Source organism: Acipenser ruthenus, chromosome 2 (genome assembly GCF_902713425.1).
Source record: "Acipenser ruthenus chromosome 2, fAciRut3.2 maternal haplotype, whole genome shotgun sequence".
NCBI lineage: Eukaryota > Metazoa > Chordata > Actinopteri > Acipenseriformes > Acipenseridae > Acipenser > Acipenser ruthenus.
The window spans coordinates 115,278,663-115,301,274 of NC_081190.1; the positions used below are offsets into that span (position 1 = coordinate 115,278,663).

Genomic DNA, 22,612 nt, shown 5'->3' on the forward strand with positions numbered 1-22,612 from the left:
AGGAGTGGCAGCATCCTTGAACTATTCACCTTGCTCTTAGTGCACACACAGGCAGTAAACAGCACGGAACCTCGTTTCCAAAGTTACATTTTTAAATTGTGGTTTAGACTTCAGTTCCATCCGTTTGTTTTGTTTTGAATTCTATAGCAGACAAAGTCCTTCCGACCTAGGTGCCGCATGCACTGTATGTATGTAGGGGGAGATGGGATAGAAATATTGCAGAATTGTTATATTAGATTTTGCAGAACCATGATTAAAATTATTATTACCACCATTAACAAAGACACTTGTGATAATGTGAACTCAAAACAGTAAAAGTAAACCTTGGCTATACATTCGTTTCTGACTGCTGGACTGTTAATGTAGACTCGGAGACTTGCACCCCGCTCCCAACTTAAGTGTGTCTTGTTGCTTGCAATACAGCACAGTATGATAGACTTTTGCACTTCTTGTGAAATCGCTAGTCTCCTTTTAATTGCAATTTATTTTTAGACTTCCAGTGAAAGATAGCTCTAAACTGTCTCCAGAGCCTAACTCCTTAGATGAACTAGAAGTTTTAGACAACGTTTTAGTAATGGTTAACTTTTACATTTTTTGACATACTGCATAGATGTACTTGTCTTCATTCAGAGAGCTGCAGTATATGAATGAGACGCTTTCCAGGTTAGATGGAGCAAAAACATTACGATTAATGAGTTTAGTTTTCCAGTGCGCTTTACCCCTAGTTTTATACTTCCTGTATGCTGTTTGGACTTCGTCCTGGGAACTCCAGACTATGCTCCGTTTTATTTGAGTTTCGGATTTGTGGTTAATAGGTTGAGAAATCAGATCTTATAGAAATATATTACATTGTAAATGTAAAGAAGACTGATAGTGTCCATGACTAACACTGACTGTAAATCTTGGTTTTAAAACAGGTTGGACTGACCCTAAGCAGGCGGCCTTATTGTGGTCATGTGACTTCCAAATGATAACGACCTACATAGCCTGTTGAGATTATTGGCTATACTCGTTGTGCAATTGTATTTTATGAATCTTTAAGGCAAGTTTGATTGTATCAATCATTTACAAAACTGCCATTGCCCCTGTAACCTGACTTTTACACCACTGTATGCTTGTTTACGTTGGGGACCTCCTGATGTAATGTGCTGCTGTATGTTGATATATTGCTTATGATGTTGTTTTTAAGTTTCTTGAATATCACTTGGGTATGCTTTGAGTATTCTCTTAATATGTGGAACACAGCTGTAACTGCGTTTCTCAATTGAATTCCATTTCCAGTGTCTATTAAAATGAACAGTTTCACCAACAGAACCTCGGGTTCAAGTTTTTGTGTTTTCAGCCTAACAAAAAAGAAATTGATAGAATTATAGAAATGTTTCACCAAAGACAATCCAGGGAAACATTTCTGCTACAGCATTAAAACTGTTTGTAATGATCAGAATTTTATAGTAGTGTTTTATCAGACAACTATATCATTATTTTTTTGAATTGTACACATATTGGTGAAACATTTGTATAATTCTATCTATTTCTTTTTATGTTCCAAAGTACACTTTACGCTGTGTACTTTGGAACATAAGCTTTGACTTTGATCACACTATTATGTGAGACCTGTGATAAGGCTACTAATCGACAATGCTTCAATAAGTAGCTGTTTTTATTAACAGCAAGTATAATACAAGTACAGCAATCATAAAGTCCAACTTCTGCATCATTTCCAAACAGCAATTTAAGGCAACGTAATAACATAGATTATAATGAATCAATAAATTATGTCTTCATTGGACAGCTATCAAATATAAATAAATGTTTACATGAAATAACATGCCATATAAACCTTGCCAAGGGGGCTAAAACCAATTCCAAAAAGTTTTTCCAATATTGTAACAGCAAAAAAACATTCAAGGAGGAAGTAAAATGCCTAAGAGATACAAATGGCAAAATCATAGAAGAATAGAAAAAAATAACAAATTTATTAAATTATTAATTTTCACAAGTTTTTACAAAAGAGGATACGAACAACATGCCCCACATGTTGACCTGTTCCTATCCAGTTTGAAATAACTTTGCATAACAGAGGCAGAACTGTTAAAGGGACTAGGAGCTCTTAAAATAAACAAATCTCCTGGGCCGGATGAGATCCTCCCAATAGTACTCAAAGAAATGAAAGAAGTTATTTACAAACCGCTAAGCAAGATAGTGGATAATTGTAAAACATATGACGTGGTTTATTTAGATTTCCAGAAAGCTTTTGACAAAGTCACACATAAAAGATTAATTCTCAAACGGAATGCAGTAGGGATTCAAGGAAATGCATGCACATGGATTAGGGAGTGGTTAACATGTAGAAAACAGAAAGTACTGATTAGAGGAGAAACCTCACAATGGAGCGAAGTAACCAGAGGAGTACTACAGGGATCAGTAGGTCCTCTGCTATTCCTAATCTACATTAATGACTTAGATTCTGGTATAGTAAGCAAACTAAATTTGCAGATGACACAAAAATAGGAGTAGTGGCAAACACCGTTGCAGCAGCAAAAGTCATTCAAAATCAGGTGTGGAAAAAGTATTCAAACGTGTTACTTGAGTAAAAGTACTGTTACTTGGAAAAAAATGTAATTAAGTAAAAATCAAAGTATCCTTCTAGAAAACTACTTGAGTAAAATTACAAAAGTTTCATATCTTAAAAGTACTCAAGTAGCAGAAGTAAAAAGTAGCCGCCCTTAAATTCTACCCGTGGAAATCTGCTGTTACCCTGAGTTACACACCAAGTATATTTATCAGGGGCACGACTATTTTACACACACCTGTACTAATATACATTGAAATCTGTTTACCGTTATCTCCTGTTCTATTTGTACTTCACACTCCAACACAATTTAAAATGGTCAGAGTCTTCTATAAGGTAATCGCAGGACTTGTGATGCAACACCAAAAGGTCCCTTCAGAATCCCTGTCAGTAACTGTCAAATTGTTGGTAAAGTAAATAACCAAAGTTGGAAAAGGAAGTCTAAGAGGCTATGCTCTCAAAATTGTTTTTCAAATTTTACGCTTTTCGATGAAAAACAATGAGTCATTACTTCTGAAACAAACTTTTTTTTTTTTTTTTTTTAATTTTTGAAATAAAAAAAAAAAAATGCTGGTTTATTTAACATGGTATAACGAATGCTGAAGTTTTGCTGACCTAAGTTAAATTGTCAGTTGCTTAGTAGCTCAGAATTAGCTTAGTCTTGTGGAGAAGAGTTCATTTCTTTAATAAAAGGGATGGAATAAAGTGTGTTCCCACAGTGGCTTGAGGTAAAGAGACATCCACAAAGAATGAGCTCATTAGATTGTCCAATTATGTTTTTATAGTCGGTAAGCTGATTGACAGAAAGGGTCTCTCAAGAGATTGAAATCATACAGAAAATCAAGTAATAGAATATATGGGTTTTAACCTATTTAAAATATTATTGGCCAATTATTTAACACTAGAATCGCCATGCGCGTCAATTTGACATTTTAGGATTTTAAATGTAAATTACTCTGCGTTGGTGAATGCCATGCGGTTGTCCATTCTTGACTTTTCATAAATATATGAAGTAAATACCCAGACGGCGGGTTCTAGTGTTATTGCCTGTTAATTTTATTTACAGTGGTAGCAGTTATTAGAATGCCATGAATTGAGGATAACTCACTTTCCTAGTAATTACTTTCCTACTATTGCCTTTATTTTTTCACAAAGTTTTTGGTCAAGTTTCGAATGGCGGGCACTGTTTTGGGCTGGTAGCACAAAATGTGGCTTGATTAGACCTAGGACATCTTTCAGTGCATAATAAATTGTGTCCTGATTTCCAACTGTCAGCCAGTAGAATCTGTCTTTGCCTAATTTGTTCATACATTTGACTTCGATGCAGTCGTCCATTTCAGTTGTTGCCATTCCTGTAATGGTTCCAGGATACGCAACTCCATCATAGCACACAACACACCATTGGTCTACAAGACCATCAGCTAGCTCTTGAGTGGATGCGATTATGTCTGCTTCCACACGATACTCAGCTGATTGTTGAGTCATTTGAACTGTTACAGGTGAATAACAGGTGCAAAGCTCAGGTATCTTACAACAGCACGACAAAACTCTGGTTTATAACCCCTGCTTCGCATGTGAAAATCTGATGCATTTTCATTGTACCCTTCACAGGTTTAAGAGGACTTGCAGGCATTTGTTCTTTGATTTTGCTAATGCCTTCTGTAACGATGAGATCCATGGCAGCACTTAGTGGTGGTTGAACTTTTTGATAAAGCTCCTTTGCATCTTCAATATCCTCTTTCTCTGCCACAATTCTGATTGTGCCCCCAACACCGTTTTCATCACTGATATTTATGATCTTTCTATAGAAGAGAGTATCCACTTTCATTTCAAGATTCTCATGCTGTACACACTGGCAAGTCTGCCTGTCTGTCAGTCTTGGTGTTACAATCCAGAGTGGTCTGTAACACGTGAACTGAGCGTGCGACATTCTGACACTGGAATTGAACTGAGCGTGCAACATTCTGCCACTGGAATTGAACTGAGCGTGCGACATTCTGCCACTGGAATTGAACTGAGCGTGCGACATTCTGCCACTGGAATTGAACTGAGCGTGCGACATTCTGCCACTGGAATTGAACTGAGCGTGCGACATTCTGACACTGGAGTTGAACTGAGCGTGCGACATTCTGACACTGGAATTGAACTGAGCGTGCGACATTCTGACACTGGAATTGAACTGAGCGTGCGACATTCTGACACTGGAATTTTCATGTTTGAACTGCAGGAATAGCTTTTTCAGTGGAGCAGAAAGAAGTCGCTTTTTCTTTTTTACTTTGCGCAAGGTGACACCAAGCTTACATCGTCAAGAAATTTGATGACCAGCTTCTGTTTCTGGCTAGCAGATAACTTCTGTTTTTTGTTTGAAGTGTTGGTCCTAGTAAGAGACCTGTGATCTTTCTGAAAGTAATCTGCATATAATATAGCAGGTTGTATTTCTTGAAAATGACACGATTAAATTTCCCAATTTTTTTTGCTTTTGTGCTTTGTTGAAATCTGAGCATGTGGTGAAAGAGAAGTGCCTTCCTCACGTTTTTTGCCCACTTTGCTGGTTTTCAGGAGCTTCATAGCTTTGCCAGGGGAATTTTTTTTTTTTTTTTTTTTTGGTATTTATCCTGTATAATCTTTTTTTGTGTTTTGACACCTCCCTTTCCAGCTCTTATCTTTTCTTTTAGCAATTCTGTTTCTTTTGCAGATTAAGACCTTTCTTTTGTTAAATACTGATGGCCTTTCTACACTACCATAATTCTGTCTTGCAGGCTCTGGTGGTGATGACTGTGGAGTGAATGTGGCCGATTCCTTTAGCTGCTCTTGTTTTTTTGGCAGAAGCCTTTTTCCAGTTCATTCTTCTACACCTCTGTTCTCTATCTGACTCTTCACCCACTGGCACATACTTCCTATTACTTCTTTCTTTCTCTTGCTAAGTATGCACTGTGTTTCTCAGTATCATTTTTTTCTCTTCTCCCTGTACCGTCTACACTTCTCTGCATTACTAGTTTTAATTATCATGGCCTGTAAAATGGCAAAAATAGATTGTAATTTACCCAATACCAACATGCTGCCCTTTTGAACTAAACCTAACCTCTACCATTCTATAATACAAATGATCAGATTGTATTACTAAATTTAACTTGGCTCAGTAAAGTAGTGAACATTAAAATTGGTTTTAGAAACCACAAACAAACAAAAACATTGAATATCAAACAATTTTGAACTAAGGATTGAATAAATAAAATAATTTAAACAATAAAATCATACATCAACATTTTCTGTTTGTTGAAAATTGTCGGCTACGAGGTAAATCGCAAGGTGTCATTTATGAGAAATTCACTTTCTTTTCCATTTTAACAAACATGGCAGCCATTTTTGTTTTTGAACAAACTGATTTAGCAGTGAGAACAGTCATTTTTTTGTTAGATATGTCCATATTCCTTTAATATTTTGGTTTCAGTTTTTTCCTTGGGTGTTGGTTATGCGCTACAACGGTGTGCCAACTGGCACGTATAAGTTTAACACGAATATTTTTCAAAAAAGTTAAATCTCATTTGAAAATTGACAGAACTGGATGCTGCAAGCCATCGGGAGATGCTTCAAAAATCACACTATTATTATTATTATTTCTATCAATGAGTTCCATAAGTTTACCAACTAAATCACCATTTTCTGTCAAATATTTACGATTGATTGTCGGCATTAGGCAGTGTTTTAGCTGATGGACAGACAGTACTGTCGCACTAAGTGATCAACATACCTCTCTGCAATAAACAGTGGCTGTCCAGCAAAGCACAGCGCTCTGGCAAACTCATTTACACAGTCACTCTGCGCTCGCTTTTATTAAAGCGTGTGTAAAAACCGCATAAACTGACTGTGTGTCTCTCAGTTCACTTTATTGTTTTAGTTTAATGTGTCGCTTATTTTTCAGTATGTCCTTTATTGTCAGCGGGAACATGTACCTCAATGCAGCAGTATTTGCAGCGTTATGCATCCTCTGACTGACCCACTTCTGCGATTTTTGCTTTTTGTATACTGTAACATTTGTTTTCTTTTTTCTGTTCATAAACTGATTTATGTTTTCTCCCCATTCCTCATCCACTAAATATATTATATTTTCATGTAAGTATTTCAATTTTTAGTTTTTGATGAAGCTAGTAGTTACCATGCTCAGCAATCGCCACAATAATCAGACTTTGATTAGCCAGCATAATCAGGTGATAATGTGTTTGTGAAGTGACAGAGAACCACGTTTGAATGTTATTTGATCTTCTGACATCTAAACGTCTGCTGTATCTTAGGATACAGTGTATGGCTGTTTATTACAATGTCGGAGTCAAAATAAAATAGCATTTTAATCAAAATATTGTGCATTTCCTAGAAAATAGTACCTGGAAAATATTTTTTAATAGACACAAATTGGGTATAAATCTGTAAAAACCGGCGTCCAAAAACAATCCTGTAATTAAACCGGAACACTAGTATAACATATCTGGTCATAAATAAATAAAACAGTCTATAAGTTGTATGTTTGTTCTCTGCACTCATTGCTGTATTACCCTGCATGAAGATGAGGCGTACAGAGAAGTGTAGGCTTCTCTGGCACTTGTCAAGACAAATAAATGTAGTTGCACTTAAAGTAATATTTGAAATCAACCATGTGGAAATTGTAAGAACTATGCAACTGTGAAAACACTTCATATTTATGCATGGATAAATCCAGGATGCGAACCTCCTGCTTTTACCAGGGGGGTCCCTTTTGAAAACAAGCTGGCTGTGCTAACTAAATGATGTTAACTTTTGTGTAAAAATGAAAATACATAATAGTAATACAGTACATCAGCATACAGCGAGAACTCAAAGGATTTTGCACAGGGGATCTGCAGTAATGTATTACAATTGTAGAAGGTCAATTTGTGCATAATTCATGAGCGTTGCAATGAATGAATCCAAAGCCATTGTGAAGTGAAGAATCTTTGAATGGGCACGTTGCTCACCACAAAGGAAAGTGTTGGGTTACAGGCCCGAGCATCCTTTCCACTGGGCTTACTAAAACTATAATAAATATTCCAGAACTTTTAAGCTCCCAGTTTTCAGTAAACTGAGACATCAACCATCCATAAAACAGCTTCTATTAATTCAGTGTTAGGTTGTTTATTTAAGAGTCCTCTATATTACAGTGTACAGTATGTGTTTGCATTCAGTTGTATCATTGTGTAATTGTGTTTTGTTTCTTCAAGTATATTTGAAGGTTGCTTTAACCTAGCACAGTGGTGTTTTGTCTTTGCTGGAGACAATTACTGAGGCTGTCTTTGGGCAACCTTTTATTGATTTTTAAAAGTTCATATTTTAGTTTTTGGTGGTACACTGACCTGATTGATTGAACTCCTCTCTCCTTTCCAAGTATGTCTCTTATTGTCAAAATTAGTTTTTGACAGGTAGTTTTTAGAGTGTGCATTTCCCAGATGCTACTGGACTTTGTCTGTCTGTCCGTTCTATACACTGTTTACACTACTATTGAAGTCTTGCAACTGCACTGGCCCATTTACCACTCGTACAGTAGGTACAGTAAATAACACATGGAGAGAATACATAGTTTGGAACCTTTAGCATTTCTCATTGCAGTTTTAAGCTGGTCTGGGACAGTATATGGTAGTGCTTGAATCTGCTGCAGTATGTCCTAGTGAAAGTGCATGGAAGTAATTGACAGGACTGTTGGTGGATGAAAGCATCAACCCCATGATGTGATATAGGCTTGTGATGTTGATTGATTTGTAAAAGTTAATATTCTGTTTGCATAATATACATATGTAGCCAAATATGTGAAAGTCCTTTCAGAGTGGATGGATGGCCAACAGATACAAAATGTAGTACAGTATATGCTGGAAGAACCGAAATGTCCTTGAGACAACTTTTTGATTTGACAACAGTAAATTACAAAAGCTATAATTCCATCAAATTGAAGGTTACACTACAAACCTGTAAATCAGCTATAATACTCCAGTCAGTGTAGCCAGTCCAATACTCCAGTCAGGGTACAAGATTATCCAGAACCCAGTGAACCTTAACAGAACCCAGTATATTCGAACTTCACAATTATGGCACAATCAAGTTCTTCTAACATTCCACTGGCATTGCACGATCGAGGTCTTCTAACATTCCACTGGCATTGCACGATCGAGGTCTTCTAACATTCCACTGGCATTGCACGATCGAGGTCTTCTAACATTCCACTGGCATTGCACGGTCGAGTTCTTCTAACATTGCACGGTCGAGGTCTTCTAACATTGCACGGTCGAGGTCTTCTAACATTGCACGGTCGAGGTCTTCTAACATTGCACGGTCGAGGTCTTCTAACATTCCACTGGCATTGCACGGTCGAGGTCTTCTAACATTCCACTGGCATTGCACAATCGAGGTCTTCTTACATTCCACTGGCATTGTACGATTGAGTTCTTCTAACATTGCACGGTCGAGTTCTTCTAACATTGCACGGTCGAGGTCTTCTAACATTCCACTGGCATTGCACGATTGAGTTCTTCTAACATTGCACGATTGAGTTCTTCTAACATTGCACGGTCGAGTTCTTCTTACATTCCACTGGCATTGCACAATCAAGTTCTTCTTACATTCCACTGGCATTGCACAATCGAGTTCTTCTTACATTCCACTGGCATTGCACGATTGAGTTCTTCTAACATTGCACGATTGAGTTCTTCTAACATTGCACGGTCGAGGTCTTCTAACATTCCACTGGCATTGCACGATTGAGTTCTTCTAACATTGCACGATTGAGTTCTTCTAACATTGCACGGTCGAGTTCTTCTTACATTCCACTGGCATTGCACGGTCGAGTTCTTCTTACATTCCACTGGCATTGCACGATCGAGTTCTTCTTACATTCCACTGGCATTGCACAATCGAGTTCTTCTTACATTCCACTGGCATTGCACAATCGAGTTCTTCTTACATTCCACTGGCATTGCACAATCGAGTTCTTCTTACATTCCACTGGCATTGCACAATCGAGTTCTTCTAACATTGCACGGTCGAGGTCTTCTAACATTCCACTGGCATTGCACGGTCGAGTTCTTCTAACATTGCACGGTCGAGTTCTTCTAACATTGCACGGTCGAGTTCTTCTAACATTGCACGGTCGAGTTCTTCTAACATTGCACGGTCGAGTTCTTCTAACATTGCACGATTGAGTTCTTCTAACATTGCACGGTCGAGTTCTTCTTACATTCCACTGGCATTGCACGATTGAGTTCTTCTGACATTGCACGATTGAGTTCTTCTAACATTGCACGGTCGAGTTCTTCTTACATTCCACTGGCATTGCACGATTGAGTTCTTCTGACATTGCACGATTGAGTTCTTCTAACATTGCACGGTCGAGTTCTTCTTACATTCCACTGGCATTGCACGATCGAGGTCTTCTAACATTGCACGGTCGAGGTCTTCTAACATTCCACTGGCATTGCACGGTCGAGTTCTTCTAACATTCCACTGGCATTGTACGTTCGAGTTCTTCTAACATTCCACTGGCATTGCACGATCAAGTTCTTCTAACATTCCATTGGCATTGCACGATCGAGTTCTTCTAACATTCCATTGGCATTGCACGATCGAGTTCTACGATTACTCTACTTTTGTGAGCTGCACATATGAATAATGTTGACTGTCATAGCTGCAATATATTTGCATGCACAATAGATTATGTAAACTGTATTTGATAGTGGATACAGTTTGGGCCTACTGATTTAAAAACTAACACAAAAAACAACACCGCTAACATTTTAATATGGCTTGTGCTGATACTGTACTATGTGCTTCTGAAGGGAGAACTCAGTCTCATATTGTTGTTTACCAGATTGCAGATGCAGATGCCAGTGGTTTCAAGGTGTATGCTAGACCTTTATACTTTTGTGGACAGACACCTAATGTGAAATGACTCTGTACAGTAGGAATACTGGCTTCGTTCTCAGTACACCTAGTGAATATTATGTGATACGAATAGGTGAAGTATGATTGTGGGACCGTACAAAAATAAATCAACACCTTTTTCTACCAATTATTTTATAAAGCTGCTATCTCCACGGGTATCTCAGACACCCTTTGAAGAAGCATCAAGGTTAGGACTTGCTGGGATTTGCATATAAAACATATACAGTTATTCTTCCATTTCTTGTTTTTTTTCCTTCAGCACTGGAGTTTGTGATACCATTCTGCAGCTATGGAAAGTAAAGAGAATGGCACCGGCTTCCCCAGCTTCACACAGTTAGAACACTTCCTTGTAGAGCATAACTCTAATTTTGTGTGGCTGCTTGTTGGTAAGTCTGCATCTTTTAAATTTGCATTCATTTATTTATTGGTTATATAATTGTATGCATTTTAAGAAATATGTTATTATTTGAAGGTGTTGAAAAATCACACTTAGGAAATAGTGCATTACTTGTATCTGGTTAAAGTAATAAAATACACAACAACATACAGTAAATGAGGATAATAAAAAATAAAACAACAACCCGATAACAACTGACAACCCCCAATATGGGATGATGTTTAGTGTGGGTGTAAGAAATCACTGCGTTACTCAGGGATACCAAGATATTTAGTGAGCAAGTAGCATGTAAAACGTAGCCGATGAAGAATGGGGTACCAGTGAACTTGTAGGATGGCTTGATCATAGAAATCTTTAACATACATTTACTTTAACATCTAGAACTGTGATCCCCAAGGGAAGTCTCTTTAATCGAGTAGCTATCTGCCCTGTAAAAATCCATCTGGTAAAGTACACCCAGCCCTAGGCTAGGGATCAGACCGCCACCGTCCTTCACACACCAGACACGTGTGCTTCCTACCCTCTCACCCCTGGTAGTGCCAGGGCTTGCTTCTACAGGGGAACGCACTGCGCAGTGAATAAGCAGCTGCATGAACTCTGAGCCCAGGGAGACTCTTATCCCAGTCCAATGGAGATTCTGTTCATGTCAAGCGACCCACCGCATGTATTAATTCATGTTTTATATATATATATATTTTTTTTTTTACAGCTACCATTCTATCCTGTGGCTGGATTATTTATTTAACATATTACAACTCCAGGAATGTGGGACTGATTTTAACAGTGATTCTTAACAGACTATATAAAAATGGCCACATCCATATTGGTAAGTTTTTAAACTTTCACACGCCTTTGATTTGTGCTTTAAAGCAGAAATGTACTATTGGGCCCTGTTTTAAGGAATGTTTTTTTAAAGGCCATTTTGACTAATTACATCAAGAAGCTGTTCATGAAACCCTTTTCAACTGTTTTAGAGAGGGTTTGTTTGCATTTCTGAAAGCATGGTTTTACCTAAGAGAATGTGTATAAACAAACATCTTCAAAAAATCAACCCTGTTTTTAAAGATTTAAGCAGCTGTCTGAGCAGTGTAAAGCTGCAAGCTGAAACATAAAATATCTTCCAAGTTACAGCTACGCAGTACACCAACCCCTGAGCTACTTGCAGCCAAGTAAAGATATTCCAGCTCATTCATTACATTTACACTTTACATGGCTTAACTAAGCATTGCCCTATACCTGTGGAAATGCAGAATGAAGGTTCTGCTTGGTATCTTAGTTTTTGTATCTGTGAAAAGAGTAACCATCATTCATGGTGTAAATATGCTTGTTTTTGTTGTTTTAGGCCTGAATGTAATCTTAATATAGATTTTAACTTGGCATGTAATTTCTTAAGAGGACACAAAACGCTGTAGTATGCAGGGTAGGAAGGAATTGCTAATCAATATCTCTTTGGCAAAGTAATTGTTTTATTCTAGCTCTATACTCTATTATCACAACTAATAATCTATCAATTTGTTTAACAGGCTCCTTTTCCTTCTCGGTGCTGTCTGGAAAGGTCATGTTCAGGGATATTTATTTCATCAATGAGGACATGTCTATCAGGTGAATGTATATCATGGCTCACATGGGATCACCAGTTAAACTGTTTAGAGCTGTGTGCTGCGAAACAGCTTTCCTGACCCATTTAAACTATTTCTAGAAGCAGGAGCATGCGATATTACTTGCGTTCGCCGCTTCCTTTAAAAAGAGCGGCTCTGTTTTAATTGGGTAAAGTGGGGCAGGTCTAAACACTGCCCTGCTTCAGCTCTACTACAGTTCATTTAAAGCCATTCTTGTTTCCCAGCAGAGATATTAACATCACTGAAAACAAACTGCAGAAAAGGCAAACCATTGCATTTGCTGTTCATTCGCATATGTCAGTTCCTATGCAACAGATACTATATTGAGGGTCTGCTTGAGGTGCCATTGTACTAGGTATTTTATAGACCTTTTAATCGGTTCATAAGGTATTTGTATGAAGCAGGGGTGTTGTGTTGATTCAATACTAACTGAATGATGTCAGTTAATTTGCAAAATGTATTATCCCAAAATTACATTGATCAGAAATCAAAAGCATTTTGAAAGGCATCACAGTGGAATTAAACAAGTTGAAACTGTGTCGCCTTGAAAACCTGATTGATTTTAAGTTAATATTTTGAAAAACACTAAAACAAAAAAGTTAAAATTCGTAAAGCAGGTGTGTGATATTTACACATCTATAAACACTCTTAAAACAAGTGTCTTTCAGGTGGTGAACTGTTGCAGGTATAGCATTGAAAATGCAAACTATTCTATCAGAGTAAAAGCACAAACAGTATTGCACCTCTGCAGTAGCTAATGCAATATACATCATAATTGAACTCTGACCCCTTTCACGTCTGGCTGAAGTGCTGATTTCTTTTTGAAAGTGTCACTGTTCTTGGTGCCTAGGGTATACTTTTCGCCATATACAAATAAACCAGACTGTGTTGTTGAATCTAGGGCACTAGCAAAAGGAAAACTTTCAATTTGACAGTTAAAATCTATAAGCATTGTGGTTTTGACCTTGAAAAACACAAAAAATAGGTTAGAGTGGCGACCAGCTAATTCTGAAGAATGACAGAGCTCTACAAAGCAGCAAACTACACTGTTGACACTTATTTATCATACCGCACAGCAAATGCTCCAATTGACACTTGGCGCCCAGCATTAAGTGAGTGCATTACGGTACAGCTGTGAAGATCTTGGCGGTCGGCCAGATTCTGATGGACAGACTAACTGACACTTTTTCTTGGTTTCCATAGTGGGGTCACATAAGCTAAATCAGAGCTGTTTTAAAATGATCTACAGATATTTAAATTAAACTGTATCTTAATGTATCATTGTTTCATCCCTATAAACAATGACTGGCAGCAGTGCACAGGAGGAAAAATCATGTAGCGATGTACAAATGATACTGCAGCATTAAACTGGGGCAGAATGAGTTTGTTTGTTACACTATAAACCGTGAGGATTTTGAATTTTATTGATGCTTCTTTTCATTGTTTCCGCTCTTGTTACTGTATAAGGAAATTGTATTTAAATAATGTTTCATTTGTTCATCTTTCAGAATTCAGGATGGCTTTCTTATATTTCGGTGGTGGAAAATGTATAATCCCAAACAAAAGCAGCATGGTAAGTTTTATTTTATCATACATACTGTATAAGTTGTTTTTAACCCAATACAAACTCCATGTTCCTTGAAAAAGCTTTGACAAGTTCCTGAATAAATGGATGCATTTTATTTCTCTGGTACCTTTCTATTCTTAAATACCACACTTGAACGCTGCCAGCCTAGACAATTATTGTAGAACAAGGTGATGCACCAAACTGAAAAACAAGGACCTCGACAAATGCATTGATTTTAATTCATTTAGTCTTCAATTAGATTGGTGCATAATAAAGAGGAGCTAATGAAAATGGAATATTACCCCCCGAAGGCTTGCTGTCCTAGAAAATGAGGGAGAACTAATACTTTAGACCTGCTGTCTGAGAAGTAGAATCCATGCTGACAGAGCTAGTACTTGAGACCTGCTGCCAGAGCTGGTAGAATCCATGCCGCCAGAGCTGGTAGAATCCATGCCGCCAGAGCTAGTGGAATCCATGCCGCCAGAGCTGGTGGAATCCATGCTGCCAGAGCTGGTAGAATCCATGCCGCCAGAGCTGGTAGAATCCATGCCGCCAGAGCTGGTGGAATCCATGCCTCCAGAGCTGGTAGAATCCATGCTGCCAGAGCTGGTGGAATCCATGCCTCCAGAGCTGGTGGAATCCATGCCTCCAGAGCTGGTGGAATCCATGCCGCCAGAGCTGGTGGAATCCATGCCGCCAGAGCTGGTAGAATCCATGCCTCCAGAGCTGGTGGAATCCATGCCGCCAGAGCTGGTAGAATCCATGCCTCCAGAGCTGGTGGAATCCATGCCGCCAGAGCTGGTAGAATCCATGCCGCCAGAGCTAGTGGAATCCATGCCGCCAGAGCTGGTAGAATCCATGCCGCCAGAGCTGGTGGAATCCATGCCGCCAGAGCTGGTGGAATCCATGCCGCCAGAGCTGGTGGAATCCATGCCGCCAGAGCTGGTGGAATCCATGCCGCCAGAGCTGGTGGAATCCATGCCGCCAGAGCTGGTGGAATCCATGCCGCCAGAGCTGGTGGAATCCATGCCGCCAGAGCTGGTGGAATCCATGCCGCCAGAGCTGGTGGAATCCATGCCGCCAGAGCTGGTGGAATCCATGCCGCCAGAGCTGGTGGAATCCATGCCGCCAGAGCTGGTGGAATCCATGCCGCCAGAGCTGGTGGAATCCATGCCGCCAGAGCTGGTGGAATCCATGCCGCCAGAGCTGGTGGAATCCATGCCGCCAGAGCTGGTGGAATCCATGCCGCCAGAGCTGGTGGAATCCATGCCGCCAGAGCTGGTAGAATCCATGCTGCCAGAGCTGGTACTTGAGACCTCTTAATTTAGCAACATTTCTTAAATGATAAAAAGACACTTTAGTTACATTCCTAATTCCACACACATTTCTCATTTCAGCCTTCAGCTCAGAGGAGTAACTATCAAATGTGAAATCAGATGGATTTATATTATTTAGTTGATGCTGTGATCCCAAGAACATCATCTCTGTATTATCTGAGTTTAACATTAAAAAGTGTTTTGACATCCTGTGCTTAATGTCAGCAAGACAGGTAGAGAGTAATTTCAGCTGGTGTCCCCCGGTTTCAGAGATAAATATACTGAGTATCATCAGCCATAACAATGAAAATGTATCTCATGTCTACGGACAATATCAACCAAGGGAAGCATATACAAGGAAAACAAAATTGCACCAAGAATGGATTCTTCCTCAAGTTTAACAAATTGAAACCTATTTGAAAGATAGGATTTAAACCAAGACAGGACACAACCTGACAATCCACTCGATTCTCAAGACTTATAAATCACAAGAGCACGATCAATAGTGTCGAACGCTGCACTTATATCTAGAAGTATAAGAATTGAGGGTGAGCCCATATCGTAAGATAATAGCACATCATTTACCACTCTAAGTGCAGTTTCAGTACTACGACCAGGGCGGAAGGGAGGAAGCCTGACTGAAAATGTGTTTTGATGTAGCAAGACCCACGGGCGAGTTTCTCATATCAATGATTTTCTTGTTAAAATGATTCATAAAATCATCACAGCTTGCTGATGAAGGAATATTTAAAGAAGGCTTTCTCTGCGGATTTGTTAATTTAGCTATAGTCTCAAAAAGAAATCGAAGAATATCCTTATTTGTTTCTATAAAATTTGAGTAATAGGCTGATCTAGCTGAAGACAGTGCAGCCAATATATTAACTGGAGTGGCGTTATAATTATCTACTAACTCTTCAACCGATCCTAACTGAATAGGAGTTGCAGCAGGCAAGGCTTCCAAGAACATAGCAGTAGTTGGCGGGTTATAAGAACGAGATATAATACAGTGCATTGGATGCCAGATGGAACTAGGTAATGGTATTTAAAAAACTGACAGCGGAATGGTCTGAAAACACGAGATCAGTGACTTTAATAGATTCTGAATATTTAACCCATGAGTGATAAGTAAGTCTAATATATGGCCATGGGTGTGGGTGAAGTAGTTTTTTAAAAGTAGTGAGTAGTTGTTTCTTGATGAAAGAAATGCACAGTCCTTTTCTTCAGATATTAGTTTGGTTTATTCAACATATACAGGTTTAATTCAAGAAACAAAAAGAACGCTCAAAGCAAAACAGTATAGATCACACTTTCATATGCAAACTGCACAGTGCCAAACTTAAGTTCAAAACAAAACCTAACAGAACAAAATAATATTACGTAATACTGTAGGTTTGATCCTCTAGGACTTCTCGATCGACAAGTCCCCAATACTAGTAATGAAAGAGAGAAGTGAGCTGAGCTGAGTGCACCTTGATTAAGTTGATTAATTAGGGAGTGGTTAACATGTAGAAAACAGAAAGTACTGATTAGAGGAGAAACCTCAAAATGGAGCGAGGTAACCAGTGGTGTACCACAGGGATCAGTATTAGGTCCTCTGCTATTCCTAATCTACATTAATGATTTAGATTCTGGTATAGTAAGCAAACTCGTTAAATTTGTAGACGACACAAAAATAGGAGGAGTGGCAAACACTGTTGCACCAGCAATGGTCATTCAAAATGATCGACAGCATTCAGAACTGGGCAGACACATGGCAAATGAAAATTAATAGAGAAAAGTGTAAAGTATTGCATGCAGGCAATAAAAAATGTGCATTATAAATATCATATGGGACATACTGAAATTGAAGGGAACTATGAAAAAGACCTAGGAGTTTATGTTGACTCAGAAATGTCTTCATCTAGACAATGTGGGGAAGCTATAAAAAAGGCCAACAAGATGCTTGGATATATTGTGAGAAGTGTTGAATTTAAATCAAGGGAAGTAATGTTAAAACTTTACAATGCATTAGTAAGACCTCACCTAGAATATTGTGTTCAGTTCTGGTCACCTCGTTACAAAAAGGATATTGCTGCTCTAGAAAGAGTGCAAAGAAGAGCAACCAGAATTATCCCGGGTTTAAAAGGCATGTGGTATGCAGGCAGGCTAAAAGAATTGAATCTATTCAGTGTTGAACAAAGAAGACTACGCGGCGATCTGACTCAGACATTCAAAAGGTAAAAGGTATAGACAGTGTCGACCTAGGGGACTTCTTTGACCTGAAAAAAGAAACAAGGACCAGGGGTCACAAATGGAAATTAGATAAAGGGGCATTCAGAACAGAACATAGGAGGCACTTTTTTACACAGACAATTGTGAGGGTCTGGAACCAACTCCCCAGTAATGTTGTTGAAGCTGACACCCTGGGATCCTTCAAGAAGCTGCTTGATGAGATTGTGGGATCAATAAGCTACTAACAACCAAACGAGCAAGATGGGCTGAATGGCCTCCCCTCGTTTGTAAACTTTATTATGTTATTATGTTCTTAAGTAGCTACTGACCTCAGCCACCCCTCCTTCCTTCTCTTTGTTGGTCCAATCACCCCGGGCACCCTGTGGAGAGTCTCATGTACAGTGGCTCTCAAAAGTATTCACCCCCCTTGGACTTTTCCACATTTTATTGTGTTAACATGGAATCAAAATGGATTTAATTAGGAGTTTTTGCCACTGATCAACACAAAAAAGTCCATAATGTCAAAGTGAAAAATAAAATCTACAAATTTTTCTAAATTAATTGCAAATATAAAACAGAAAATAATTGATTGCATAAGTATTCACCCCCTTTGCTATGACACACCTAAATAAGCTCTGGTGCAACCAATTGTCTTTAGATGTCACATAATTAGTTGAATGGAGTCCACCTGTGTGCAATTAAGGTGTTTCACATGATTTCAGGTTAAATACACCTGTCTCTGGGAGGTCCCACAGTTGGTTAGTACATTTCCTAACAAAAACTACATCATGAAGACGAAGGAACATTCAAAGCAAATCCGGAATAAGGTTCTTCAAAAGCACCAATCAGGGGTAGGATATAAGAACATTTCCAAGGCATTGAATGTCCCCCGGAGCACAGTAAAGTCCATTATTAAGAAATGGAGAGAAGATGGCACAACTGTGAATCTGTCTAGAACAGGCCGTCCTCAAAAACTGAGTATCCGGGCGAGAAGGGCACTAGTCAGGGAGGCCACCAAGAGGCCTATGGCAACTCTAAAGGAGTTACAGTCTTCCACGGCTGAGCTGGGGGACACTGTGCATATGGCAACAATAGCCCGGGTGCTTTACAAAACTGGCCTTTATGGGAGAGTGGCAATAAGAAAGCCATTGTTGAAAAAAACTCGCATCAAATCTCGGCTAGATTTGATGTTTGCCAGTTTGCCAGAAGGCATGTGGGAGACTCTGAGACCAAGTGGAAGAAGATTCTATGGTCTGATGAGACCAAAATGGAGCTTTTTGGCCTCAACGCTAAGCGCTATGTTTGGCTCAAGCCTAACACCGCACATGATCCTGAGAACACCATCCCCACCTTGAAGCATGGTGGTGGCAGCATCATGCTATGGGGATGCTTCTCTGTGTCAGGGCCTGGAAAGCTTGTGAAGATAGAGGGCAAAATGGATGCAGCAAAGTACAGAGAAATCCTGGAGGAAAACCTGCTGAAGTCTGCAAGAGACCTGGAACTTGGGAGATTCATCTTCCAGCAGGACAATGACCCCAAACATACAGCCAAAGCCACACTGGAGTGGCTTAAAAACTAAGAGGTCAATGTCCTGGAGTGGCCCAGTCAAAGCCTGGATCTCAATCCAATTGAGAATATGTGGAAAGAGTTGAAAACTGCTGTTCACCAAAGGTCCCCATCCAACTTGACGGAGCTTGAGCAATTTTGCAAAGAAGAATGGGCAAAAATTGCAGTGTCCAGATGTGCAAAGCTGGTAGAGACTTATCCAAATAGACTCATGGCTGTAATTGCTGCCAAAGGTGCCTCTACCAAATATTGACTCAAGGGGGTGAATACTTATGCAATCAATTATTTTCTGTTTTGTATTTGTAATTAATTTAGAACAATTTGTAGATTTTATTTTTCAATTTGACGTTATGGACTTTTTTTGTATTGATCCGTGGCAAAAACTCCTCATTAAATCCATTTTGATTCCATGTTGTAACACAATAAAATGTGGATAAGTCCAAAGGGGGTGAATACTTTTGAGAGCCACTGTATGTGTTGTAAAGAAAACTGGTTCTACCTCACTGCTTAAGATGGTTTTAACTTGGTGTGGCCCTTTGATCTTTGTGCTTAACCTCTGTTATCTCTTGAGCGCATCGGTTCCTCCAGCAATGTGCGATTTGTGTTTATTCCAACAGTCATACAGTCATCGTTGGTGCAATTAAATGAAACCTGCAATCTCGCATTTACCAGTTACTATACCTCCTCTGATAATCTCATTTTAAAACTAACAGAGTATACAAACCTGCAAACACATGTATCTTATATTACATTCAAACTTCTTTCCATGTTATCCAACAATGGGTAGGACCAGTAGCATGCTGAGTAAACCCAAGTGACTAGCTGCATCCTAAAAGCTCTAGCAGGGGATCTCCATCCACATCTACAGCATAATCCTGTCCTGCTTAACAGCCATTGTATGTAAAAATGACTAACTTCAGATAGAAAAAGAGAATTCGGTCTAGGTCAGGGGTGCCCAGACTTTTTTTCCTGAGGCCCACCTGTTCAGCTGCATTAGGCACTGTGGCGCACTATTAGCACCCCTTGGGGAAAATGTCAAATAAAAAATATTTAATATGTTTAAACCTGTAACATTATAAATAAGCCTAATCCAAATTGTCCTTTATTCATTTGAATAAATATTGTGAAATATATTGGGAAATCACATAGAATATGCACTGAGTGAAAATAATTTTTTTTTAAACACTTGAATTTTAGTAAATAAAATAAATTGCAAAAACTAAACAGATGTTTTTATGAAATGTTTAAATTAGGTACATTTGTATAATTGAAAAATAAATGTAGAAATGTAGTTATTTTTCTTGGTCATCAAACAAGAAGTCTCTTATTATTCCCATTCATAAATACCTGAACAGGAAGCACTTTTAAGTAAAACCAGTACAACGTGCACAAAAACATAACTCTTAAATCCTAATGTTTGAACAGTGTAACTAAAACGACCAACCGTTACCTCTCATGCTGAACTGTCATGCACAAAAAAGAGGAATGCGCACAATACCCCAAAATAAAAAAAAAAACAAAAAAAACGCAGAGCGCAGCTGCGCCATTTTAACCAAAATAAATCCATCTGCAGCGAAATCTGAATCAAAAAGCATTTTTTTTTAAATTATTTTCCAACAAAACATATAATAACGTTATTTTAAGACGACTGTGAACGAGCCAGTAATCAATAAAATAGCAGAATATCCAAACATTTTAATAAATCAATTACCGGTATGTAACAAGATTTATCATTTTGATTAATAACTTGATTTAGTTAATATTGAAACATATCAACGTACTCAATATTTTAAATGTTAATAGTTAATTAGTCACAAAAATGTATTCACCATAGGCATCAATTGAATTTTTAAATGAATGTTGTCAAGTACAAAAGTTAGTATGAAAATGTTTCTACAAATGAAAAAAACCCATTCTAGCACCTCAAAACTGAGCCCACGGTACAATGCATTCAAACTCCTGTAGCTGCCTTTTTTGTTCTTTATACTTTGCAAAACATATTCTTTGGTAGCAGAATTGACATATTGTAATTTTATTAACATCTGCCAGCAGATTGATCACATGACCTTAACACTGCCCAATTGTCTGTTAGCTCTGATTTATGAATTTCTGCTTTGATTTGACAGTCCTCTAATACTGCCTTGCTACACTTTATTTTTCTACAGTTACAGCTGCCATCTGTGCCTGCTTTTCGCTATTAATAAAAAATAAAAAAAATACATAGAATGTCATTGCTCGCGCGGCCTGCCCGGGACTGTGTCACGGCCCAAAGGTGGACCACAGTTTGGGAACCTTGGGTCTAGGTGGCCGATAAATAACTATAATGTACATCGGTAACGGATTTCAAGCGGTATAAGAGAGTATTTCAAATGAAGAATAACCGTCAATTATGTACTGATTAAGAACAAACTATTTACCAAAGATAGTGGCAATCCCTCCTCCTCCTCCCCACAGGATGCACACTCTGAGAGAAGGCGAACCCTGATGGACAAGCCTCTCCTAGCGCTGCATTCTCTTTCTCTTTCAATCACGTCTCTACCAAGGCTAACATCTAAATTTGATTCTAAAATAAAATCATTAATTAAGACAGATTTACTAGCTCAAGACTTAATGGATTTCTCAGCACAGGAACCCGGGAAGAGGCTGACCAATGATAACGGTACTGTCATGACTATATTTAACAACCAATTTCTCCTCATCATTCATTATTGTTTTACAATTCTTTCAGCAGAAATCCACTTTGAAGAGAAAATTACTATAGCGAAATGGATTAACAATGGATTTCTTACTGGCATTTCTCTGAGCAGTAATTGTCTCTTCAAAGTGGATTTCTGCTGAAAGAATTCTAAAACAATGCTGTAATGATTGTATTAAAGCTGCGACATTGCCCTTCTTGCTGCTGTTTTTCTTTTTTGATTTACTGTCTTCACATTTTGTACACAGCTGTGTTGTATGATTCTGTTAGCCAGTTTTGACTATGGTACTCCTACAATAACAACAAGTATGTCTGTTACATAATCCCCAGCCGTTGCTGTAAATTGTAATGTTAAAAAACAGGTTGATGACCATGACATATCAACAGTATGTGTAGAATAAGAGTTAGCAATTACATGTTTAATCGCAATTTGATTAGCGGTTATCCAGTTATATGCCACGTTTCATGACAACTGGATGTGGTTCTCTAGATGCACAGTATGGAAGTGTGTGACATGCGTACGTACGGCCACCTCTGGGGGATGTTAAATTATTATTATTATTATTATTTATTTCTTAGCAGACGCCCTTACCCAGGGCGACTTACAATTGTTACAAGATATCACATTATACATTGTTTCACATTATACAGATATCACATTATTTTTACATACAATTACCCAATTATACAGATGGGTTTTTACTGGAGCAATCTAGGTAAAGTACCTTGCT

At 38.5% G+C, this 22,612-nt stretch overlaps 1 protein-coding gene across 8 annotated transcripts in view; it reads left to right on the top strand.

Annotated features, from left to right (window-relative positions):
• The window catches only part of LOC117409428 (bridge-like lipid transfer protein family member 1), a 127,418-nt gene that overhangs the window by 710 nt on the left and 104,096 nt on the right, over positions 1-22,612 (top strand). For all 8 annotated transcript variants that reach the window (XM_059006497.1, XM_059006501.1, XM_059006502.1 and 5 more), the window contains exons 2-5: positions 10,770-10,896; positions 11,617-11,733; positions 12,431-12,509; positions 14,035-14,099. In XM_059006497.1, coding sequence (XP_058862480.1) covers positions 10,800-10,896; positions 11,617-11,733; positions 12,431-12,509; positions 14,035-14,099 — 358 coding nt within the window. In that variant the 5' untranslated portion in view covers positions 10,770-10,799. The remainder of the gene's footprint in view (positions 1-10,769; positions 10,897-11,616; positions 11,734-12,430; positions 12,510-14,034; positions 14,100-22,612) is intronic.